This window comes from Dermacentor silvarum, chromosome 10 (genome assembly GCF_013339745.2).
Source record: "Dermacentor silvarum isolate Dsil-2018 chromosome 10, BIME_Dsil_1.4, whole genome shotgun sequence".
Lineage (NCBI taxonomy): Eukaryota > Metazoa > Arthropoda > Arachnida > Ixodida > Ixodidae > Dermacentor > Dermacentor silvarum.
In genome coordinates this window covers 47989952-48017256 of record NC_051163.1, presented here as the reverse complement: position 1 = coordinate 48017256, position 27305 = coordinate 47989952, and the positions used below count along the sequence as shown (strand labels likewise).

Genomic DNA, 27305 nt, shown 5'->3' with positions numbered 1-27305 from the left:
CATGCGGACCCGCCCGACCGCTTGTTTCTAGTTTCGCACTATCATCTGCACGCGTCAGCTCCCGGATAGTTCGAGAAGGGGAGAGGAGTCTAGTCTGTCACGTGATTGCCGCAGCGGCGCGCCGCCGGTTGGTGTGGCCGCCCTGCCGCTGCTGCGTTTTGCCGCCGGCGGAGCGCCGCGCGCGTTTTGCCTCTAGTGTGTACGTGGCATAAGACGTCATCTGACTTGCGTGGCTTTCCTTTCTTTAACGCTGTGCGCCCGGCACTTATCGGTCACGAACGACAAGAGCGTTATCAGCGTGACACAGCGTTCTCGACAGGAAAGTAGCAAGTACGGAGTTTTCAAGATAGTAAACGCAAGCAAGACAGATGACGATTATTGTTGTGTGGCAAAAATGCACCCCAAAGGGTGCAACTGTTCTTAGAGTGTATATATAGCACGGCCGAGTGACCTCGCCTGCGCTACCGTATTCGGCCGCTTAATCGGGTCAGCTTCATTGTTAGAGCAGCCGTCGTTACCTGGCATATCACCAATGGCTAAGCGTGACTGCTGCCGCTTACACGGCTTCGGGCGAGTAAAGGTACGTTCAGACTACATACGTAATGTGCAGATATTTCGCAAAAAACTGAAGCGCAAACGCAAAAAGCGCAACTAAATTGTTCAGACTGCAATCGTATGAAGCGTTAAGAGCGCAACAGTCGTCCCGCACGCGAGCGTAATTGTTGGAAGGCCCGCTACTTTTACGTTTCCAACAGATACGACAGTTACGGCGTGGCCAGCAAGCGCCACAGTTTCGGTTTAAATTTCCGGTGACGCGACTATCAGCATCCTAAGTTAGAGCAACGGCCCAACGGACATGGCTGCGTGTGTGCGTAGTAGCTTGTGTGCGTAGTTCGAGTAGTGTGCGTAGTTGTGTGCGTAGTCTGTTTACAGGCACCATGTTGAAATCCACTGAGACGCAACTGGCCAGCTCACGTTTTGATTGGCCGGTCTTAAGATGCGTAACGTATGCGACTGAAAATGGGAACAACTGGCATTGTTAACGATCTTAAAGCTTCTAACGCGCGATACGGTCTTTATGACAGATGCGCGCTTTGCTAACGTTACGGCCGCAGTCTGAACATACCTTAAAACTCGGCTCATTCTGACGCTGCTGCAGCTCGCGAGTATGAAAAGCAGATAACTATTGCAATGTGTGCGCTGTTTACTCATAACCAGTACTTCGTAGCCAAGAATTCTGACCCGAATTCTCACCCTACTAATGATATCGCAACACCTAGAAACAAAAATTCCGTTTTTCTCGTACCAACTGACTCTGCTGAGGTGTGTTCCGTTTATTTGAACCTTAAAAATTCACGTAGCTGTGACGTAGACGACCTGCAGATACGGCCTATTAAATATGTTATTTATGAAATCGCCCCTATTTTGGTGTACATTTACAACTTGTGTATTTCTTGTGGTACTTTTCCTGACAGAATGAAAACTGCCAGAGTAACCCCCATTTTTAAAAAAGGTGACAAACAAAATGTAAAAAACTATCGCCCAATACTGATCCTCCCAATTTTCTCAAAGGGCTTGGAGAAAATTATCCAAAATCGGTTGTCATCATTTTGTAGCAGATACCTACTTATAAGTGAATCTCAGTATGGATTTCAGAAGCACAAATCCACAGAACTGGCACTGTTAGATCAGAAAGAGTACATATTAAGAAACTTCGAAAACAGGTTAATAACAATCGGTTTATTTGTTGATTACACGCAAGCCTTTGACCACATCAATCATAATATTCTCCTCAGTAAGCTAGAATGGTATGGAGTAAGGGGCACGCCACTCGCATTATTATCCTCCTATCTCAATAACAGGCATCAATTTGTCTCAATAAATGAATTCAAATCGCAACCCAAACAAATAATTTCAGGTGTACCACAAGGAAGTATTCTGGGGCCGTTACTTTTCAACATTTATGTCAATGATCTAATATCTATTTACAAACAAGCAAAATTTGTAATGTATGCCGATGACACAAGTATTTTTATATCGTCTCATAACTACACAGAATTACTGAGAATGACAAATGAACTTCTTGATAGGCTTTCCACTTGGTCAAACAAGAATTATCTACAGGTTAATTGCAATAAGACCAAAGCAGTAATTTTTTGAACTCCAGGTAAAGAAATCCCACAGCATGACAATTTAACGTTTGAGTCTACGAATATTGAGGTTGTGAACACCATTAAAATTCTTGGTGTAACCTTCTCCAACACCTTACAATGGGACGACCACATAGACTCCGTCCTCAAGAAGCTCAGTATAGCACAGTTGGTATGCTAAGTCGCAATAGACACACTTTCCCCACTTCTGTTAAAATACTGCTATATAATGCTTTGTTTGCCTCGCATATCAATTACGGTCATTTAGTATGGGGTACTACCACACAAACAAATCTTAACAATATACTTGTCATGCAGAAAAGGGCGCTACGTATTATTGCCAATGTATCTTACACTGACCACACCGCACCACTCTTCGATAGGTACCACATAAGAAACATTCATGACCTGTACACTTATAGACTCCTATGGGAGTATTACTTCAGTATAAAGAAACATAACGTTACCCTTGTGAAAATTGCCAACCTGCACCACAATGTACCTGCCTACACCACCCGCCGCACTGAAATATGGAATGTTGCAAGACATAGGACAAATTATAGCAAACAGATGCTTGAAAATAATTTACCGAGGTTATTAAATTCTTTCAAAGAAATAGACATTGATATTGGAAAAATGAACCCTCCAGAATTTAAGGCTTTCCTACGCTCCTATACTTAGGTATTACAATATGAAATGTAACACATTCTTCCCTGAATAATTTTTCAATTAATCTTCGATATCACTTATCTCTTAAAACTGACTTAAAAACCTTACATTGCCTTGTTTACGAGTTTCTTTTGATCATATTGTGCCTTGTAACCACTGCTCTGCCAAGTGTATAGGATGCAGGGCCGATCAAGCCTCAAGAAGGCTTTTTACCTGTCATCCTCAACATTGCATTTGCCTTGTAATGTTGGAATAAATATTTTGATTTGATTTGAACTATAAATATACTGTGTGACTGGTGTAGTAAAGTTACATTACTTAACTGCTATAATTAGTGTGAACTGCGGACGAGTGGTCGGCACGACCATGAAACGGTCTAGCTCACAGGTAAAGTTCAGGGCTTTGAATGGCATATTGAATTTTTAAAAATTGTGGGGTTTTACGTGCCAAAACCACCATCTGATTAGGAGGCACGCTGTAATGGGAGAATCCGGATTAATTTGGACCACCTGGGGTTCTTCAACGTGCACCTAAATCTAAGTACACGGGTGTTTTCTGCATTTTGCCCCCATTGAAATGTGGCCGCCGTGGTCGAGATTCGATCCCGTGAACTCGTGCTTATCAGCCCAACACCATAACAACTAAACAACCATGGCGGGTCGTATTGAATTTTCTACACTTATGTACACCTTACGGCCACAACTGTACGCGTAGGCGCGTTGCAACTTGTGACGGCGGGATTACTAGCACATGGGACTTGGCGCTTTCGAGTGCTCTAGAGCGCTCTCGCGGTGCGGTGTGCATTCGTCTTCTCGAAATAGAGCGTTCGGAACACGTTCGACTGGTTCATTCGAGAGCACTGCGCTTTAGCTCAGAGCGCTCGGAGGCACTCCCGCCGTCAACCGTATCGCTGCAAAGTGAGTTGGAGTGTGGTACGAACCAGTCAAACGTACCCCGTAACACAGCCTGCTCGTCGATGTACGAAGAGTACTATGGTGGTAGACGCTGACATGTCCACTGCTAGTCACCCTAACACTCACGAAGTAGTAAGTATCCCCGAATGTTATCGTCTGAGTATTTAGCCCGGGAAAGGATACATTTTCGCTACACGTACTTTAACAACTGTTGTTGTAATGTCGTGTAGTCGTAGTCTCTGGAGGTGCCTATGAAAAGAAATGAAAGGAGGGGCAAACCACGTTCTTTTTTTGGGAGGGGGGGGGGGGGGAGAGCAGTGCTATCGGTGCCTGATCACAGCTAGAGTGCTTTAGCATAAAAGTGCTCTAGCACCTTTGCATTCAATTGCTTAGAATGCTTTAACACATTTTCTGCTACAGCACAAAATGTGCTAAAGCATTCATTTTATGCTAGAGCACAAAATGTACGACGAACAGCGAATACAAGATCGATGTTGAAAGCTATAAAGCAGTCGCTCTGGATCTCATGTGCCTCTGCTTTCCACAGCGAACATGTGCTGGTGTCAATACTTCCAGAAAATTAACGAATACAGGAGTTACCGTGATGACGGAGGCTCGAAGTCATCAACTGCATTTGATCAAAGGAATATCACTCTAAAATAACGCTTCCACAAGTTCCCTTGTCAAAACCTTGGCTTCAATGGCATTTCTTCGTTTTACCACTCTTGATCAACGCGGAAAGAGTGTGGAAAAATAGCGCATCTCGACCGTGGTTTGTATAGCCCAACCTCATCGGTGCCGCCGTGATAGCGTATCCTTCCAAAAAATTCCAGTGACGATCTAAGTGATAGCGTTCTTATTGTCAACTGGTTTCTTACAATTTTGGAAAAGTACTTACTATATCAGATTGCACGATCCCATGTTTGCATTAGCATTCCATATACGTAAACAGTTCTCAAGTCTCAGGACGTAATTATCAGGTCGTTAAGATAAAATAAATTTCCCCCTAAATACACGAACGAACGTACAACAGCACATGATTATTCCACCCATTCCACTTTACCCACCACTGCAGCGCCATGATGGGGCATTTAAAACGTGAAGAAGTTATTATTCCTCGTCGGTAACGATAGGGCCAGTGCCTCTCACGCAAGTTATTATTTGTTTTGAAAACCTGTAGCAATAAAATTATTACACCCTAGGCATGTGCTGTCGCCTACGTTTACAGGGTTATATAACAACGGATTATCTTAGCACATTATTCCTGGTTTGACTTTGAAAATGATGAAAGCTGTCGTGTACAGGAGTGCGCACAGTGTGTGAAGAAGGTAATAGCCATTACAACGATAACAATTCAGTGGCAATTTAGCGGTGAACACACAAAAAATGCATCAGCATTACGTAACACCTCTGCGTTCCTGAATTCATGATTTAAACCACGTTCACCACATTGCAAGGTGTTGTTCGGGAGCTCACTCGACACACGTCCTGTCTTTTGGAGGAGCGAAGTGTAACTGACATAGGTACGTACCAGGCCACCGTAAGTTGCTCACTTCCCACACACACACACACATACACTTTTTTTTTCCACTTTGGTAGTACAAGTGCTAACTCATTAATAAACATGAGACGGTGTCACGAAATGTTTTTATTTGCAATTAGTAGTTTGTCTTCCATCGATCATCAGATCATCGCAGTATACAGTAAGCGTCGTGCCTCCCTCCTTCGCATCCCTCAGGTAAATCGGGACGCGCCAACACAGAGGACGGAATTACGTCACCGCCCGTTTAAGGAAAAAAAAAATGGTAGAGAAGGAATGTCGCGTAATGGAGAAAGACACTGAGAATCATAGACGCACGACACATGAGACACACATACATGTCCACACACTCCGAATGGTCAAATCGCGGTCCATCTTGTACAGCTTCAGCTCCGCGCTGTTAACACAAAACAAGGAAACAGGAAACACTAGCCCAAAAGGTCGCTATTGCAAGCAACAACAGGTGCCGTAGTCTCGTGCTAGAAGGAAGCTTGAATTCAACAGGAAAAGAAAGAAAGAAAGAAAGAAAGAAAGAAAGAAAGAAAGAAAGAAAGAAAGAAAGCAGCTGTCATAAGCAGCTAGACTTAACCCGTTGTGGACGAATGGGACAGAAAAAAGTTTTCGCGATGATAATTACGATCATTACTGATCCTGATGGATCACCACGCCCAAACTGCCACATTTGTGAAGAACACCTCTCGGCTTCCTTTGAGATTGCGATCCATAATAAATGAGTACCGGGGAACCAAGCGGCTTTCATTCCGGAAACTAAGTGTCTGTGAAATAAGCATACCCAGGTCAGTCAGATTGTTTAATGCGGAAAGGAAAATGTGTTTTTTATCGTTACTTTTGTTTTTGCAGAACCCTGTTTAACGCTCCAAAATATCAACCGTGGTGGCTCAGTGATTATGGCGTTGTGCTGCTCAACACGAGGTCGCGGGTTTGATTGGCGGTCAAGGCAGCTGCATTTCGTCGTGAGCCAACATGCAAAAAAAAGGGAAAAAAAAAGGAACGCTACTGAGTGATTAAATTAATACGCGCAGCAAACAACCACAGGTGGTCACCGTTTATCCTGAGCCCACTCCTAAGGCGTACCTCCAAACTATCTGTGTAGGTTAAGGTATGAAATCACGCTATTTAACTTAGGTTGTTTTTAACTGGGTGTTTTTACTCGGGCGAGTTGATAATTAATTTTAACTTGATAAAGTGCGTTTCTGACGAGATTTCGTCGAAGAAATATGTAGGACAAAGAGAGCACTGTGTTTGTTTAACACGTTGCTTCGTCTAAGTGCCATCAGTTACGTGCTTTAACAATTGAAAAACACAATTTAACGCCTCGAAAGAGTAGCAGGGTTTATGTACACTATAGAGTCATTCAACCACCATGGCTATTGAAGCGATTGTACTCAATCCTTGTCTGTTTTTCTGTTTTCTTTTTGTGTTTGCGTTTTATTCCGGAATGGCATTACGCCCTTCTTATGCGCACTGACATTTGCACAAAAAAGCTTTTAAAAAGAGTATCAGCGATCACTTCTTGGCTGAGCAACACTAAGACAGCGCGCTGTAACTTTCGAGCGCAGAGGTTGTCTGCTCCTGGACAAGTTTCGCATGAAGAAAAGAAAAAGGAATGCTGAATGACTTCCCGTGAATTGATTTTATCCGACATCTTGAATGTCGAACTTTTTAAACGGCTTAGTGCATGCCTGTATCTGGGAACATAGTTGAGAGAAAGCGCGCTGACAACAGCCTCTTGTGGCGCGAGTTCGTCATAGAAAACGCTCTATGAACTTTTCGGTGTACTACGAGTTATGGCAGTTTTCAGAAGCCTTAGATATGACGTTTCGTAAAAAAATTGCGTGTAATCATCACAGTAAAGTGGTTTGGAGGGGGATTAGCAAAAAAAAAAAGAAACACTTCTCGGTGTTAACATTTCTAACTGTTAACGAATTGACATAAATAATGTAACAACTTTTTTCTTTGTCTGGTTGCCTGTGCAGTGATTTGGCAATGTATTTCTCAAACTGCGGCACGTAGCCTAACGTGCGGCACCTTGGCTAACGGGTATCCGATTCCCGTAAGATATTTTGTGACCTTTCGATAGACCGTGATTAAATGCTTTGTGAAAAAGCAAGTTTCGCTAAGACCAAAGCCATCTGAATACTGTGACAACACAATAGCTGAAATGGTCCGTGCAATCTCCCATGATATGTCCTTTAAAATATTTTGTCGGAAATTAAATTGACAGTTAGTATTAGAAAAAATGAAGAAAAATTATATTTAGGGCTCTTCCACTAGGCATGTGAAGAAGCAACCCACGGCTGGCGTTGGGACATTCCTCTACCGGCTCATAAAAACGCGGGAATGACTGTTGTAGCTAAATATTTTAGCATGTCATTCTCCTGGTGCTTAGTTTACCCCGTACTGTCTCAATAAATGTTATTACAACCTACGTAAGCGCGTTTCACCTTAAACCCTTATTATATCGTATATTTCATTGCTATCAAGATTTTTAGTTCATGGTGTCTCATGGCAAAAAAGGAAACTAAATGAAATATTTATCACTGTCGCATCAAAATTGGCACCGGGAAATCCAAGAAATTTCACTTCTCTGAAAATACTTGATCGGGAATATCAAGTCGCAAGATAAGCGGACAGGGGCGTCGTGTATCCGACTGCCTGAACAGCTTGCACGTAAAATTTAAAGTGCTTGTAGAAAGCAATATACATAGTGTTCGTTAAATCTATCTTTGAGTCTCGATAGCTTCCAGACATGTAACTTGCTTCAGCGCATCATCTTGAACTCGTCGACGCTAAGAAAAAAAATTATTATGCTACAGAACTGATTTGACTATTCCAAACAAGCTGCGACTAATAAGGCATTGCACGTTACTGACTGATTCAGGGTACAGTGCTTGGTTGACAGAATATAAACCGATGATGCGTACGGCGTAGCACCAATTGACGTGATACGTTGCAGTTCGATCTGCTTTTAATTAATAAAAACATCAGTTGACATAGCCTACGAACAATGTAGGCAGTATCTCAAAACGTTATTCTGTGTTTCAGCCTTTTTATGAACTCATTCGTACGTAAATGCATAAAAATGGCCCGACGAGAACACTTTTGAATTTTATTAGCACACACACTCGCACGCACACGTAGAAAAGAGCACGGTTGAAGACGCAAAAATACATTCGCCTGCACGATGATGTCTGCGTTGATATTAAGGAACTTTATAAATATACGTGCGTATGTGTTTTGATAGATTAGATGCAGCTTAGGAATTTGTACAAAGATGGACATAGCATGTAAACATGAATGTAAAAGCAGCACTCTTACCTCGAAGCCATACTCAAGAGGTCCCAAAGAGTGAGGAAGACCCACAAGAATGCCGACTCGCCTGACGCGCCGCCTTGAGGCTTGCTCTTTGGCGACAAACTTCGGGGTGGAATACACAGCAATTTAGAACTGATCAGCATCAGTGTATTACGATGCATGTGCTCTCCCTCAACGCTTGCAACACAATACTCATGAAATATTAACGTACGCGACTGATTGTATAGCCAATCTATTCTCATCGAGCGCGACCAGTCTGAACACCACGGAATCGCACAGCGAACAGCTGTTGTCTGCAATAATCTTCTGCGGTACGCGCATCGGAAGTGCTAGGTCACGTGACGCTCCGTCTGATAAGTGGGTCGGCAATTCCTTGTCATGGGAATCGAACTTGAAGCGAGGAAACGGGCTAGCCACTACTCTTATCTAAAGATAATGGTCAGGCACGTTTCAATGACATCTTCGGTAAATGTCTGCAAAATGCTCAAGCAGGGAAGGCGGAGGACAGATTAAGGAGCGTTTCAAGATTTTATAAAGCAGCGAAGAAGCTTTGTTATAAGGCAAAGTAAGCTCAGATATACGTAAAGGAGCCTAATTAGCATACTATAGGCCGCTTCATCTTCCCGATAATTGTGCTTCAATGTTGTCTTCGACAAATTCGAGCCTCTGCCAGGACCCTTGATGACAATATGAAAGTGGGGATGAACATTTTCAAATAAATATATCTTAATAGCAATAGTATTACATTTAAATCACCCTTCGGAGATGACATATATGATTTTTTGTATCATGCGAAATACATCACTTTTTGCGTTGCTTAGGTGTTTCGACGATCATACGTTTTGTCCAGACACGCACAAGGGCGCAGTTACAGATTGCTTGGCCGTCATTTTTACTTCCTTTGTTGTCTGCACGGCAGCACTCTATGTTAGCACTACCAGTCGGTGAAGAATAGCACTCGAGAAACGAGCGTTGTTAAGTCCTGACGAACACAGAATGTGAGAGGAATAGAGCATGGAATAAATTTATGGACTCGTTTTGGTGCTGAGCTCTTCATACGACGCGCAAATTGCATTTTAAAGCAGGCGAGACGGCACTCTTGAGCCTTCATTCGTGTCGCATAGTGAAACCAGCAAATGAATATGAATGAGCGGAGATGACGACGGCAAAATAGACCAACCGTACATTTTCACTGCCAGTTCATTTCATACACATTGATTTGTCGCACAAGTAGGACATTTGGAAACCTTTTTTTTTTCTTCAAAAACGATTAACAGGGACTCGTAAGTCAGCAACACACCACGGCACCAAAATGTAAAGAGCGCAAGGCAACGGCGCTTTTTCCTTCTTTTGGCCAAGGTTATGGCTGAATGTTCAAGGGCAAGACGTAACAACAAGAACAAACAACAAGTTGACACCCTCGAGTTTCTGGTCTCTCACTTTCATCGCGTTATGATCACTAATCTTCAGAGAAACAACACCACATTTGAAGGCCAACGATTCTAGTAGAGAACGCTGTTCCAAGTCCTTGTACTGTGCACAGTAGGCACGCCATCCTCCCCTCTTGATCAGGTTTCTGCTCCACCATTTTATTAGGGATTCAGCGGTAACTACACCGGGCACATTTTCGACACACTTGCGGCGCAACGGCACACGATGTCGCCCCGTTTTAGTCACACCACAAGATGACTTGACGTGTAATTCTGCTTACAAGTATTGCACCTTCTTATCGCTGAAAGCCGGTTGCGTCATGACACGAACTTCGGACTCGATAACAGGGCCCTATCGTGTGACGTGAAATGGACGCATTCGCGCCCAGCAACGCGTTGCCGACAATGTGCTGGCACGGGGCTCCAAGTTGTCGCCGCGTACCGACAGTAATTGCGCTCACGAACTGCAACGATGTCAACGGTTAGGCGTCTTCTTGATTCTCGGATGAGACGGAGCGCATCACCGAAAGTTGATGTTCGTGTTGACCAAAGGGCTCATGGCACAAGCCAACAATGAATGACTGGCAAGAAATCGGCTTGTTTTCGGAATGCTAAAACATCACTGACAGTTTATCACCGAGGAACTCAATTGGAAAAGGTGAACACAGTAGTCACTTGCAGCTATTTAGGTCCTCAGGACGCTATCGTAACGCTGCCTCCATTCGCTATTGAGAACGATGTCTCTTCAGTGGTCATCTTCAAGGAACTCCGAATAGACCCACGGTCCGAACCAACAGTTTGGGAAGATTCTGCCGCAACTGTCACCGCCTCCGGAGGGAGGTTCCAGAAAGGGGGCAGTTCGGGAACGTTCGGCGTGCTCGTTGGCACAGGCGATGGCCTCTGGAACGTGCTGAACGACTCCAGCTTGGGCTTGTCCATTGGTGATTGCACGATGCCGTTGATTCGAATGGGAGTGGTCTCGCCACCGGCGTAGGCGAACAAGATGTGGGCTTTTTGCTCGCTCCCCAAGCCCATGGTTGTGGTCATGTTGCGCGACTGATCGTTGAAATGGTTTAGAGGATCGGACGCCTTCACGCTGTTGGTCTTTATGATTTCCTGCTCTTGGCCTGAGTAGAGGTCTGGGACCACAGATGTGACTTGATGTTCAGAGGAGTAAAATTCCTTGTGATTCTCCTTGGAATCAGACTCGTCATTGACCACCTGGAGTGCAGAAACGAGAGTGTGGCAAACGAAGGTTATTTGTAGAGGGAAGAAAGTAAAAAAAAATATCTAAAACTTCTGAGAGCAACGTGCTCTGGTCCCGAAGCTGATGCAAAGATAAATTTAAACGCTTCCAGTTGTCTCAACCAATGCAAGTGGTGCTTTAAAGACTTTCTTGCATGAGCAAATGTCACTAAATTACAAATGTTAAAGCCAGCTTACATTCGAGTTAACAGTTGCTATATAGTACGGGATGCGAAATCAATATCAGGCTCGACGGACCGTATGTGTTTTGACACTTGTTCGCATAAGATGCCGATAGGTAAAATAGGTATTGAGGCAAGCTGGCGGTTCACTAATTAATCTCGAAACTTTCCTCACTTAAATCCGTTACCGTTACTTTAAGTTATATGTCATGTTTAGGTATAAAATGACCCTGCTGATCTTGTATGGCCGCCAATGCAAAAACTTCTTGGACGGAAAAATTGAGGGCACTTCATTGTTACACGAAAGAAAATGCTATTTTTAAGAAACTGAGTAGTGGCGCGGTGCGTATGCCACAATATTGCATCTCATTATGAGAGCAAACGCTTCATGTTAGACTGCTTCTTGAAATCCATAACCAAAACCCATAATCAATAGTTATACCAATAATAGAGAGTTGAACAAGGAATGGTATGTGAGACCTAAAGCACAAAACAGGCACGTTAGAGAACAGTGTATATGAACCTATGGGTGTGCAAGGTTGAGCGGGAAAGCTGGGGCAGGAAGTTAGACCTATTAGTATAGCACTATAAATTTTGCATCTGCGAGTACAATCTGGGTAGGGTCACCGCATAATTGATAACAGGAAAACTTAAGGTAATTTCTTGGGCAGTGATATTGATTATGTGAGTGACACATCTGCTGATGGCTGTATTGCACGCAATCGCAAGCATTAAGCTATCATAAAAGTTTAAGAATTCACCTTGTGCGAGGACTTGATCTTCTTAGGCAGTGTTCCTGCACCCTTGTCGTCCTTCTGTACGTTCGAGTTCTTGAGCAACCTTCGGACACCCGAGAAACGGGGCAGTATCGCGGGGTGGTCCCTGGCGCCTGCTGCTCCACCACCCTTGCTCCAGATGTTACTGTTGAATACCACGGTACTGGTGCTGTCCGTGCTGCTGGACGTAACCCGCACCATGGACGAATGGCTGTTTTGCTTGGGATTCGAGTTGGTGCACCAGGATCCCGCGGGCACCGCTCCACCGCGGTGCTTCTTGAACGTTCCCGTGGTGACGAGCTGCGCCCAGGACGCTCGTGCCTCCGGGTACTGCAGCACTCTCACCACGAAGATGAGGAAACCCTGCATCGAGTTGCACACGCAGAAGACGTACTGGAACACCGTCTTGGCCTCGCCCACGGCGAACACGCCGAATATCCACGTGACGCCCAGCAGGGTCATGACGGTGAAGGCGCCGCGAACTTGCGCCACGGTGATGGACGGGTTGGCAGCACCGGCGGGGCTGGAGCCGGAGCTCGAGTTGTGATTGGCGGCCTTCGCGTTGGCTTCGGCCATGCGCGGCTTGAACAGCACGCGAGTCACCATGATGAAGACGAGCAAGTTGACGAAGAGGATGAAGCAGGAGATGCCCAGGAATGCGATGTAGTAGATGAACGGGTTGATGGATGATATCACGCAGCTACAACAATAAAAAAAGAAACGAAGAAATAGATTGGAATCTTTTCATTGAACTACTTAGGTCTCTAGGTAATGTCACACATGCCATAATAGATAAGTCGTCGTAAAAAGCATGCAATTGTATGCTACATGGTGATTAGCACGAGGTAATCGGATCTTTTTGTTAGTGCACCAAAAACAAAGATATTCTTGCCGCGTCTGCATTGTAAGCAACGATTTCGCAATAAGGCAGTGAAATATGGCGAAATAAATATTCGGGCATTTGGGATAAATTTGTTGAGAAAACAAATATGTAACACTTTTCGATAAGGGATGAAAATGGCAGTATAGTTCATTTTTAAAGATAGCACCTGACTTGTAGCAAAACCAATTGAGCTTCAGCATTGCAAAAACTTCAGTGCCAAAAACTGGCTGATCGGGGTGTTAGGAGCCAGATCTGTGAGCGACGAAGGGTTTTCATGTCATACTTCAAGTTTATTGAATAGAGAGATGCTGAGTGCTTTGAAAAAAAGTTTCATGTATACAGCACGAAGACTCAGGCTGTTCAGACATCGTTACCCGATAGACCTGTCAGTCTATCGGATGTTTTGTTTTATGCAAGAGGTTAAACAACATAAGCGTAATAAGTGCTGGGAATTTAAGGTTGTAAATGCTCCATTTTAAACATAAAGATGATAGTACAAGAGGACTACACAATTCATAACATGGTGGATAAATGATTTGACGTTGAGAAGCTAATCCTTATTTAAATGACTGCCATTTCTTTTCGACAGGTCCACACCTTCGTGTTTTTGCGAGTACAGCCTTATGTCATTATGATCATAATCATCATCATCATTATCGTCATCAGCCTATATTTATGTCCACTGCAGGACAACGGCCTCTCCCTGCGATCTCCAATTACCCCCGTCTTGCGCTAGCTGATTTCTACTTGTATCGAGTTCACTAAAGGGATAAATCGCGCATGCACTTCTTCCAACATCATGCGTTACCAGCAACATTTTCTGAATGCAATGTGGATGGATAAGTGTTGTCACTTGATGTACTGGCATGAGACATTCGTGCTCTCCTGAATGCTGTCATCGGTTGTAAGCACACTTAGGATCGCTCGAATGACTCAAAGTCTTGGCATGTTCGCGCTTGAAAGTCAGTGCAGAACAAACAAACAAAAAGTGTGGATGCGTTGCGTGGCATTAGTAAGACTGAGGGGTGGCTTGTATAATAGCTCTAGTAGACTCCAGTAAAAACCATAGCCTACCAGCCCATTCATATGGAAGTAGCTGTTTGTTGCAAGTTTGAATACCTTTTAAAGAGTTTCCGGAACCCCCGGTGGAGTTAGTTTACTCTGGTGGGCCACAGGCAGAGTGATATTGCTCTCTCAGAAAGTACGAAAACTTTCTTTAATAGAAGTGAATTTAAAACAGATGGCTACTTCTGAAGAGTGGAGCTGCCGACATTTCACTGCATGCTTTTGGAGTGCACCGCTGAAGAATACTTTATTTTTCAAATAAACCATGTATACATAACTGAGGATCAGAATATTCTTGCGTGTACAACTTGCCTGAATGTTGTAATGGTGCATCTGTAGCCTCTCAAAATTTGGCTTTCCCAGCGGCTAATTATTAGCGCTTTCCAAAAATTTCATGTACACGTTTTTACCATTCGCACATTCACCTAGGCAAGTGCCAACTTACTAGTCATCTTGATCCCTATAAGGCTCCAAGTCTATGGCCAGACACGTTCCAACAATAACAGCCGGTATTCCTGGAATGAAAGATGACATTTATAAACAACGGTATATAAAAATATATATGTCTATGTGGACCTAAATATGCGACTATGTTTGCACATTGAGCTGTTATTTACTACACGATCAATGAAGACGGGACTTCTGTGATCGCCTGCAGAAGCGTACACATTTGGGGTCATTGGTTCATGACTTGGTCTTTATTTTGAGCTATTTGCGCTCAAGTCTCTTGATGGCTTCCGCATGAGGTAAGGAAAATATTTCATGCAAACGTATTCGATATATAATGCTTTTGGGAAGACTTTATGGCATAGTTTGCTATCATGAATATTTTGGCATATTTACCCAACTCTCTAAATAGATTGTTTGTATGTATGAACGCTTAACCACAATGACATCGTAAAAGAAATTGAGTAGGATAGCTTATACGGCAAGCGTAGCAAGCCTCATTGCTTTTCAATATAACGGCAAAGCCGAAATACGAGTATATATTAGCCAATCATGTGCCATGTCACTCACTAACTTGTGCCAAAATTTAAAAAAGATATATGCAAATACCGCGTTACTGGACAGAACCAAGGTAACGTGGTTTGCCGCAAAACAAGAATAAGTACCGCGCTTGTAACGGGGCACTTTGTCGTGTTTCGCGGGCTTTCTTTCTGACTTGGAAAAGAGAGAGAGAGCAAGCGAGAGAGGAAAGGCAGGGAGGTTAACCAGAAGTCAGTTTCCGGTTTGCTACCCTACACTGGGGTGGGGGATAAAGGGGTTGGAGAGAGTGCAAAGAGAGAGAGAGAGAGCGAAAAAAAACAGAAAAAAAAACACAGGCATTGGTAACAAAGGAGGCGTTCCAGTCACAGACGTTCACACAGGCCAGTGGACTTCAGGAACCGCAGGAGCGCTTGCACGGCCTTCTGATGCGATGTTGAGTCGCGTCGATGTTGCAGAATTGTTTCTTCCGATAACGGCTGGTCATCCAACTGGTTCAGCACGACGGAGAGCGATTGTCTCTGCACACTGTATTGTGGACACTCACAAAGAACATGACGAATCGTTTCCGCGTCTCCACAATTGTCACATGCTGCACTGTCGGCCATCCCTATGCGGAACGCGTAGGCATTGGTGAACGCGACGCCCAACCATAGCCTGCACAGAAGGGTCGCATCTCTTCGGGGAAGTCTTGTTGGAAGTCTAAGGCTTAAGGTTGGATCCAAGGTGTATAATCGGGCGTGCATAAAATGTGGTTTATTCCAGTCTGATGAAGTGCATTGGCGTGCAAGCAGGCGGAGCATCCTTGCAGCATCTGTCCTAGACAGCGGGATCGATAGGCGGTTGTCTTGTTCATGAGCTAAACGAGCAGCTTGATCGGCACGTTCATTGCCAATAATTCCACAGTGACTTGGCAGCCACTGAAAGATTATTTCGTGTCCTTTTTCAGTCAGGTGATGTATGGCCTCTGTGATTTCGAAAACCAGCTGTTCCTGTGGACCGCGCCGTAAGGCTGACAGTAAACTCTGCAGTGCCGTCTTCGAGTCGCAGAAAACGGACCATTTGTGTGCTGGTTCATCATTAATAAAATGTAGTGCGACTCGAAGCGCTGCCAGTTCTGCTGCCGTTGACGTTGTCAAGTGAGATGTTTTCATCTTGATAGTGGTGGCTTTTTCTGGGATAACGACAGCGGCGGTAGAGCTGTTCTGCAAGACGGAACCGTCGGTGTATATGTGGGTGTAATTCCGGTACTTTTCATATAATAGGAGTAAGGTAAGCTGTTTAAGAGCCGGCGATGACATATCTGCTTTTTTCCGGACGCCAGGTACTGTCAGGATGATCGTTGGCTGAATGAGGCACCAAGGAGGAGTGGAAGGTCTCGCGGCAGGTGTGAAGCAAGATGGTATTGCCTCACGATGTGCGGATATCATTCGGCAGAACGAGGCGTGTGGTCTCTCCGCAGGTAGAGAGGCTAGATGGTGGCAAGGAGTCCGTGCAAGGTGCCTTACGTGTATTCGTATTGCTTCAACTGCGATGTGGGTCTTTATGAGGTGGTCTCTGGCGATTGCAATAGTTGCCGCCGTTGACGCACTTCGAGGAAGACCTAGACAAATCCGCAGCACCTGGGCCTGCACACTTTGTATGGTACGTAGGCTTGTTGTACTTGCGTTAGTCAATGCTGGCAAGCTGTACCGCAAGAAGCCAAGAAAAAGTACTCTATATAATCGAAGCATAGCGCTTGTCGACATTCCCCAGGTCTTTCCAGCGAAGAATTTCAAAAGGTGACAGACGCCTGTCAACCGTTTTTTCATGTACAATACATGGGGGCTCCATGAAACGTCTCTGTCAATAATGACACCCAGGAATTTATATGACCGTACAAATGGTATCATCTGACCATTGATTAACACACTGTAATGCGTCATAGGCTTACGCGTAAATGCCACAAGTGCACATTTGTCAGATGAAATCTCCAGGCCTTGATTTCGGAGATAGTGTGCAGTCTGAGTGGCAGCTTTTTGGAGCCTGGCACGCAGCTGTAGGCGTGTCACTCCGGACGCCCAAACGCATATGTCGTCCGCGTACATTGATAATTTAACTGTGTTTGGAAGGTGATGAAGGAGACCAATCAGCGTAAGGTTAAACAACGTAGGGCTCAGTACGCCACCTTGGGGGACGCCACAGTAGGTGTAATGCAAAGAAGTGCGGCCGTCCTCGGTGCTCACAAAGAAAGATCGCATAGAGAGATAGCTATGAATCCATCGGAACATCCGACCACCGAGGCCTATCTCTTCGAGAGCGGCGAGGATGGATTCATGTGTAACGTTGTCGTACGCACCTCTGACGTCGAGGAACAAAGAAGCGCACAGACGTTTACACCCTTTTTGGTGCTGAACATAGGTAACCAGGTCGACGACATTATCAATCGACGAGCGGCCGCGTCGGAATCCTGCCATGGCATCTGGGTAGACGTTGTGGTATTCCAAGGACCACTCCAAGCGTCCGAGGATCATCCGCTCCATCACTTTTCCCACGCAGCTCGCCAATGCAATCGGGCGATACGAAGAAAGTTCCAACGGAGACTTTCCAGCCTTCAGTAGCGGAACTATGCGACTAGTCTTCCAGCTTGTGGGAAGTGTGCCAGCTCGCCAGGATTCATTATAGATTTCAAGAAGAATACTCCTCGCCCGCTCACCGAGATGACACAGAGCTCTGTAAGAAATTCCGTCAGGTCCGGGTGACGACGTGTGTCTGCACAAAGCTAGCACCGCCTTGAGTTCATGGATTGAAAATGGAAGATCCATGCGGGGGTCACGTGGAGCCGGGAAGCTGATGAAACGTGATAAGTTGTTGGAAGCTGTGTGCTGCCCGGATAATCTGGCACAGAAGTCTTCTGCGACCTCAATATCTGGTCGTTGTTGGAAGAGGGCCAGAGCCTTGAATGGAGACTGTTGTACGGGTGGCGTCCTGAGCCCTCGCACCGTCCTCCATAAGTGCGATAGGGGCTTGCGAGGGTCCAACGATTCACAGAAAGCAGTCCAGCGTTGTGACTCTAGCTTATCTAACCGGCGCTGGATCTTCTTTTGTAGGCGTCTAGCGGTCCGTAGATCGTCCATTGACTTCGTGCGTCGGTATCTACGTTCGGCACGTCGCCGTATAGCTCGAAGTCGCTCTAATTCTACGTCAAATTCAGTGAATTTCGAAGAGCGCATTAGAGTACGTGTACTGTCTTGCACTGTGGTTTTGATTATTTCTTCCAAATTATGTAATAAATTACCTTGACATTGGTCTTCAATAACAGCCTGGAATTTGGGCCAGTCCACTCTTCGGATGGTATCACTTGATTTCGACGACGACAGTCCTCTGATCTTGACATATGTGGGAATATGGTCACTCCCGTGCGTTTCAATGTCCGTAAACCATCCTGTACGCCTGACGAGACTTCGTGATACGAAGGCCAAGTCAAGACAGCTGCTGTATGTGCAGCCGCGTAAAAAAGTAGGACTGCCGTCATTTAAAACCCAGAGCTCGCTGTCGGAGGCGAATGATACCAAGGCTCTGCCTTTCGCGTTGATTTTCGTACTTCCCCAGATTGTATGATGTGCGTTGAAGTCCCCGATGATAATCCATGGATCAGGCGTTGCTGACAGGATATCTCGTAATCTTTTGGAGTCAAATCTACTTGATGGTGATAGGTACGCACCAACAACAGTGACGGTAAGTCTTTTCTTCTTTACTGTTAAGCATACGTATTGGTTATCGTCATGAGGTGGCACAGGTTGAAGAATGTAAGTGAGGTCACGGCGAATAAACACCATAACCCTCCATCCTACGTGAAGGTTGGCCACTTCCGCCACCCGGTTAGACCATTCATTCCAAAACCGCTGCAATGTTATAACTGCCAGAGGATCGGCCATGTGAAGGGCGTTTGCACGAATTCAGCCACATGTCCCCGATGCGCCGAGCCACACTCAGAACAAAACTGTAATGCGACTGTTTTGAAGTGCCCTAACTGTCAAGGCGCTCACAGTGCTTCATCCAAAGGCTGCCCGAAGATTAGGAAGGAATGTTCTGTGCTCAAACAAATGGTACGGGACAGTTCCACCCACAAGGAGGCCGCTGAAGCAGTGCGACGTAGACGCCGCCGCCGCCGACGGTCCTCACGTAGGACTGCGCCAGCTTCGAAAAATGCGTTACCTCTTCAAGTAACAAAGTCACCTGCAGTTCCCAGCGCAGCAAACGCTGACACAGGACGGCAGAAAACTACGAGACGTCTCTCTACAGATGAATGGCCACCGCTTCCAAGTACACGACCTATTGATACGCAGCAGCAAGTGCCACATCCAGTACAGCAAGCTGCTCCATCGGATGAGGTGCGACATACAGATCAGCAAGTGGTATCGCTACTGCGATCCTTAATGAATGCCATTCGCGTGTTGCTGAGCAACATGCACACAACGTCAGCCAAAAGTGCACTGCAAGTACTGGACACACTAAGTCCGGTGCTGGCAGCCCTTGAGTAAATCATGGCTCACCAGCAGCTGTCTTTTCGAGAGGAGGTCCGAAAAGCAGCAATCTTCCAGTGGAATGCCCGGGGACTACGATCGCGCATCGCCGATTTCCGACGGTTCGTGTACGCCAACAGGTTTCCCATCATCATCTTCTGTGAGCCGAATTTATCGAACTCAATCAGGCTATCCGGCTATGAATCATTTATGTCATCAACTAGTGGTGACTTGGAAAAAAAAGTTTATGTAGCACACGTTGAGAAACAGATAGCTGGTCCGAGAATTTCTGAGGAGATTCTAATCCAAACTTTTGCACTGGATAGAATATTTTAGAACTTTGTGCAATAATAGTAATGAATTATGTAATTGAAAGAAATACAAAAAAGTATGAGTTGCTTTAAGCGATGGCAGGCAACATTACCTTGGTTCTGTCCAGCTGCGTGACACTTGCATATTTTTTTAAATTTTGGCGCAACTTTCGTGGGACACATGGCATAAGCTATACCAAAAAACACTAGGGCTAACATATCCGCTGCCGAGTTTTATGCGTGTGGTGAGCATCCGTGCCTAGAACAAAATATACAATACAAACTTTGCTTTTGCTTCATGTTGAAATTTCATGGCGGAAAGAGAAAGTAGGCAGGCATGGAATGAAAGGCACACGACACAGCGCTAGTGATGTGTTGTATCGTTCCCGTTATTGTTTACTCTGCGAGGGGAAATTTCCACATGAAGTGCAAACAAGCTAGGCCACTTTACCCTTTTTGTAAATCATCAATATTGTGCATTGGAAAGTGAAACAAGATATAGGCTATGGCAGAGACAACTGACGCTGATCGCATGGGCTGCAATCTCATAATCCCGCAAGCGTAGATCACGTAGGATATAAACAAGAAATGGGGAACGAGGGACCCGCCTTTTGTTGGTCCCGACAATATGAAACGACAGAAAATGAAGCCAATGAAGGCAAATAGGAAATTAAACGTATATTTAATTTACATGTAGGAATAATTGGGAAAAGTAAATGTAGGTGTGTCCGATCTCGTACCTCCCGCATTACGCGGAATTTAATTCATAGTTAACCACAACTCACCCCCCTGAAGCCTTTCTGTGGCTTTACTGCCTGTAGTCTTCACGTGGGGATACGTAACGTGAGCTGCGTGATGGCTTACCCCAGGCGATGAGGATGCGCTTGAGCATGAAGCACGTCTCGGAAGAAGCGAACACGTGCACCAACATCTGGTACATGTTGGATGCCTCAACACCCATCCACGCGAGGCAGGCGAGCAGGAAGTAGTGAGTGGCCACGGCCGCGCCGAGACACAGTTCGAGCCTGGGGAAGCGCTCGTGTAATGAGCCCAGCAGGAAAGAGACATTCAGGAAGAGCATCGCCGAACACAGGTTGAGCAGGATCTTGCCCGACCGGTCCTTGTTCAAGCATCTGCCGGGAAAGGAAGGTTCGACATTAAGCCAAGTTCTGTATTCACGAATGTATCTGATGCCACGGGTGTTCGTAAATAAGGTATCAGCCAGTTCGTTTAGCGAACTCGGCCGGCCTGTCCCAAAGTAGAATTTACGCGAATTAAAGGCTTTGTGAATGCGGCCCTGGGGGACTGAGTAATTATCAAAAACGGGGCTGTAGAGATAAAGCAGTGACATTTACGGCAACGCGTTAATGATGCCGACAGACGTTACGCGGCTGGACACAATACTGATTCTTCACTTAACAATATTTAGCTCATTATATGTTTTATTGCCTACTTCAGGAATATGTCGCGATTGAGAAAGTGAAGTCAGTGAGTGGCTAACCTTCAAGGAAGTGTAAATTCTCAGGTATTTTTTTCCCTTAATACGGTAAAATACATTGGTGTTCCACATAATTTTGCTTGGTTTTCCATAGCGAATGATTACTAGCTGAATGGCATATAAAGGCTGAATTCATGACACGGGTGCTTTTCAATAGACGTCTCTGAACTAGGGCTAGTCTGAGGATAAGTGCAGAGGTGACATGCATAGAACATTGACTGGATTTCATTGGAATGTTGCAGCCAGCTTAACAGCGAAACGAACAACATCGTCAGTAGCAGCAGAACATGCAAAAGAGCATGCGGTCAAGTGTCCAGCGTTAGGAGCTCACCTGAAAAGAGCGTAGGTCAATATCGTGAAGAACAGACCGACGACAGACATGATGCACCCTACGTAGGATATGAGTGAAAGAATCCGGTAGTGGTGGCGTGCCGTGGCCTTTTCCGGAAGAGGGTCCTAGTGAAGCATGGGATTGCGCAGTATTACACGAGTTCAAAACAGCACATGTCTCACAAAATCTCCCAATACACGTGAAAGTCTAGTGGACCATTCTTTTTCAAGTCAAACTTGAGATATCGCGACACTTATGTATCAGACATGTTAGACCTGGTAATTTTATTTGTTAATGACATAATGACCATAGAAAGCACGCTCACGAAAGGTAAATGAAACACACACACGACGACACGGGTGGAGTGTCGTCGTGTAGGTATGATCGTTAGCTATGACATAGTATATTGTGCAGTATTGGTGCTGCCGTAATTAGGCGTACGAGGACTGCCAAATGCTGTGGTACTCTTTTAGGATTTTTCACACCATGATCAGCGATCGCATCAATTGCAAATTCTGCAGCAGCTTTGTGCTATTGGATAATTTTATTCTGTCCGCATTCGCATCCACTGCTATGAAATACAGGGCTGCTGGAGACGTAGACGGGGGCAGCCGCGTTTGTGACGCCGTCTGTCGCAGAGTTTGACAAAAGGTCACGTACTGCCTATATCAAGGATTTACTATACTCTCGGTGTAGAGCGTCGGTAGCAATTTAACATTCAACATGCAGTATCCTCTTACTTTTCCTAGATGGGAACACCACCGCAGCAATAGCACAAACATAAAAAAAACCGCTTAACCTTGCACTCGGCCGCGCAACGCTTGAAACAGCGAAGCTGGACGATCATAGCCCAGCATTTTCCGGAAGTGCGCGCGAACGTTTCATCTTATTACTCATGATAATAATAATTTCTCTTCGCGCGTCTCGGATTTACGGCCGTCACTGCATGTTGCATAACGCAGCTTGCAACACCGACACCGCGTTCCAATGCCGGCACCGCGTTCCTGGAGACCAGGTCCGTGAATGCGTCTCTCTCTCTCAAAGCGCGCAAAATCTCTTCACCTCGCAGAGCACAAGCGTACGAACGCGCCAGCTCTGGACGAAGACGACGACGCTCGAACGTGATCATATGATTCGCACAAATGCATGCTCTGCAGGCGTGGCTCTATAGCCTACTTGGTTCGAACAGAATACTGCAATATCGTCAGCGTATGCAAGAAGCCCCTACTTCAGTTACGTGAAGACGGAAACCTCGAACGTTGGTGCTATAGATAACGCTTAGACAAAATGGCTCAATGTACAAGCAAAACAGTAGACAGGAGAGGGGACATCCCTGGCGTACAGAACGGTGCACTTTTATGCGCTCTCCCACTACTTTATTAACAGTAATTCGTGTTGTGGAACCTCTGTACGCCATGGAAAACACCGTCTATTATAATAGAACCAACGTTTACATGCTGCAAAATACACAGGGGTACATCGTGAGGCACTCTATCAAAAGCTTTTTCTAAATCAAGTGGCATCATTGCGATTCCTTCGCCTGTAGTATCACAAATTTCGAGGACGCACCTGGCCTTGTGAATATTCGTTAATATTGTGCGACCTTTAATTCCACACGTTTGATCTCCAACCAATTTGTTTATGACCATTTGCAATCTTTTAGCCAATACCTTCATATAAATTTTGTAATCGACATTTGTAAGCACTATTGGTCTGTTTGAAGAAACCTGTCTCAGGAGCCTGGCGTCCTTTGTTTGGGAATCAAGACAGTATGGGAAGTTAGGAATGACGGCGGCAGGAGACCTAGGTCATAAGCGTTATTAAATAATGAAGTCAAGACAATAGCAACGCTATGTTTCATTGATTTATAAAACGCTTCTCTCAGCCCATCGGGACCAGGTGATTTGTTAGGGTTGAGCTCATCAATTGCCATTTTCACCTTTTCAATCGAGATAGACATTTCCAATAGCTCTTTAGCGTCATCATCGATGCTTGGCATCGAATGCAAAAATTCACTTTTAAACGCTTCAATATTGCCGTTGTTAACATTGCAAAACATTTTTGTAGAGTCAGTGGCAGCGCTATAAACTGGGGAAAGAGCTTGGGGTTCTGGCACGACCATTGGCTATCAACCCCAAGTATATTCGCAAACATGTCTTGGGTGACTAGGCCAGTTAAATACTTAGGTGTACCTTTTCAGCATTATAGAGACAGTGAACGCTATTGCCATGGAGAAGTTGCCACAATACGGGAAAACTCCGAGCGTTTTAAAGGCTTCAACCTATCTATATTTGCAAGCGCTAGAATTTGCAACTTGCTCCTAATTAGCAAGCTGTGGTACGTACGTGCTGCAAGTATTACTTTGCTCACGCGTTAACATTCAGAAATTACATCGCGTTTTTGCTGTTTTTGTCTGGGGATCCACGTGGGAAACAACTAAATGAACAAGTATTTTTAGACGTGTCCGCCTAGAAGGACTTGGCCTGTCACATCTGTATCTTAGACAACTGGTGAATCGTTTTATGTTTTTTCGCAATGCTACTGACCCCTTTTTACGAACTTTGTGCCAAGTGAGGTTAGGTAGACATCTGCCAACCTAATTGTGTGGTCATAATGTATGCCAGGTCGCATTTCTGGGTATATGAGAGAAGTGTACCTTTCGTGTCGTATTTTACAAAATCATTTCTCCCTCGAATACCTCTGTGGCGTGTCTCGGGAAAAAAACTGTACGAAGACTTATGTGATGTATTTCTTCCCACTTCCCTGTATAGAACCCAATACAATGATGGTCCAGGTCAAGACATCCATAAAAGGGTAAAAAACATGTCCGTTAGGGGAGGTGTCAAAAGCTTCTTCTTCAAACTGCATACTAATACGCTAGAAGTAAAGACTTATATGGAAGAAAAAGGAATGTTTGTACCTTGGGGCACTCACTGTTTTATATGTAGGAAACCTGAGACAATTGAACACGTTTTTCTAGATTGTTGCGCAGGTTACTTCTTTTGAGACATTCTTCAAAGAACTTTAAAAAAAGACTTGCCAATAGATAGCTACGGCATTAGGATTTTACCGGTCAATAACGACGAAGGCATTCCATTCGACATGATAATGCTCCTGGGCCTACATAGTATTTGGTTGTCAAGATTGGCCAATCGTCATGCAGATCTTGACGCGAGGCCAATAAGGAGTTACTTTCGCGAATCTGTAAGCAGAATGGTTCAAGTGTATAAACTTCATAAACCCGAACCAGACTGGCTTCCTAGGTTAGAAGGGCTGATGTACATGCCCGAGTTTTGATTATTCCCCTTTTCAGCCCTTGATTGGCTGGTATGATAGCACACCGTATTTCTGTGCGAATTCAATAGAGGCAATAAAGAAAGAAAAACAAAAAGGCTGTATAGCCTAGCGGTTACGACGCTCGCGTTGGGGACCGGGGGTACGCGGCTTCGAATACCGCATCGGCAAGAAAGTTCCTTTTCTTTCTTCATTGTTTCTTGCTACGCACCACAAATTACGGCTGGCTTAAACAGCTTCGCGGTTAATAAAAAGAAAAATTAAAGCCCCCTTCTTAAAGAAAGGTGGTTGAACGCGAAGCTTTTACCCATGCCAACTGAATCAAAGTCCAAATCCAACGACCACGCAACGAACCCTGGAAATGCTGAGCGACCCGATGCGATGCATATGTGATTTGATTGCTTGTTTAGGATTGTATTTTTTGAACGATGAAGTTGAAGGAAGACACATTTCATTAAGCTACATATCCTTTATTTTAGATCACGTAGCCGTTGATTACACGCACACACTCACATGTACTTTCACTGACGACTCTACACTAGCACGGTATTGCCTTGTGATCGCTGTGGTAGACGGTCAGAGGCTCTGCCTTTGCCGATAGACGGGATCGGCCTTACAGGCCCAATCGCGCTCGCGCTTACGTTCGCGTAGGGCAGCCTCTTCTGACGTACGTGCGCTGCACCCGCGGCCTACCCATGATGACGGCCGGGAATGGCATTGCGTGACGCGCGTGATGCAATGCAGATATATACACTTCTGTCTGGGCAGCGTGGCGTTAGAGTTCCCATTGTTCTTATCGGTACAAATGCGAATGTAAACTGTAGTGTTCTACGATACGCATGTAGTGCGTCGTTGTTCTATTGTGAGTGCAGATGCGCATATAGTTCCATTGTGTAAATTGGTTTCCTGCAGTGCGTTTTCAGCGCTCACTGACGAAACAGGGAGACATACAAAGCTTCGCTTTAACAAAAAACGTTTCTAGCTTGTTGTTGAGCAACGTGTCACGACAGGTAACTACCAGCGCTACTGCTGCTGTCGTCGTATTCCGCGTTGCGGTATTATTTAAAATGCGTTTTCGGAAAAACTGAAACTAATTGCAAGGATTACATCCTATGGAAAAAATGGCTACACAAAAGTTTAGGGACCGACAGTGATAAACCAGACTGCCCTTGTTCAAACCTGTATTATTGTTAACTAACCCTGTTATTAGCCAAAGTATGATTTAAAAAAAAAAACGGCTGGAGCATTGCACTCACGAGGGAGCGTCCCATGACACTGTCGCCGGGGCAATATCGATATGCTCTTTGAGTACAGAAGGGAAACTGCGCAACTGAATTGTTGTTAATTGTTCTCGTTTTCATCCTTTCGTCCTAAGTGCACAATGATTGATTGCAGCGTGGTATACCACTACTGAAGGTACACTCGACTAATACTTGGCAGTTTCCTCGATTGTAGTGTGCTTCTTGTGCCAATATATTACCCTAAAATATTGTCTACACCCCCCCCCCCCACCCCCGACGCCAATAAACTTTGGTTCCCTATCTTTATGCAACACATTGCTCCTAGATTGATCAACCGATAAACTTATGCTCAAACTCTCTAATGAACTTTTGTGCATCTACGGCATGCGGGCACAGCTACAGATAAAACCTGCTTAGCGCCGGAGAAGCGCCTAACGACTCTATTATTCAAAAGGAGCCCCTATCGCAAACAACCTCTCCCTGTCTCCTGCAAAGTGCGTGAAACTCTGGTTGCACCCAAGAGACAGGCCGGGTCCGCGTCAGCCGGCGCTAACACAACAACGCAAACTATACTAAACTACTACTATCGGTGCAGCATGCATTGCAAAACAAAGCGCCGGCTGATGCCATCGTAAAACACAGTAAAACATAATGAGCGCTATTGAATCAGACGTCTGTAGCACTCATTATGACCTTAAGGCTTCTTTTGTTGTGAAAAGTGTACGTTTGAACTTCTCTGATGACAAAACTTTGTTTAATTGACGGGCCCCCTCCTAGCCACGAGCATCCTTCAGATAACTTCGCGAGATGACCGTTCGCATGTCAACGCGCTCCTTGCACTTCCTAGAGCGCCGATCTACATTTACATTTTTCCTCGCTCAGTACCATGTGTGGCACGCGCGAAAAATGGGGCATAAATATCCCGGGAAAGCTGTGTAAGAGGCACCATGC

General features: G+C 45.1%; 1 protein-coding gene across 1 annotated transcript in view; it reads right to left on the bottom strand.

Moving 5' to 3' along the window:
- Positions 1-27305, bottom strand: part of LOC119431162 (adhesion G-protein coupled receptor G6-like) — a 67357-nt gene that overhangs the window by 22606 nt on the left and 17446 nt on the right. Inside the window, exons 8-12 of the mRNA XM_037698630.2 lie at positions 21820-21944; positions 20855-21123; positions 14636-14705; positions 12228-12942; positions 8613-11260 (exon numbers count right to left, since the gene is read on the bottom strand). Of these exons, the coding sequence (XP_037554558.2) occupies positions 10733-11260; positions 12228-12942; positions 14636-14705; positions 20855-21123; positions 21820-21944 (1707 nt within the window). The 3' untranslated portion in view covers positions 8613-10732. The remainder of the gene's footprint in view (positions 1-8612; positions 11261-12227; positions 12943-14635; positions 14706-20854; positions 21124-21819; positions 21945-27305) is intronic.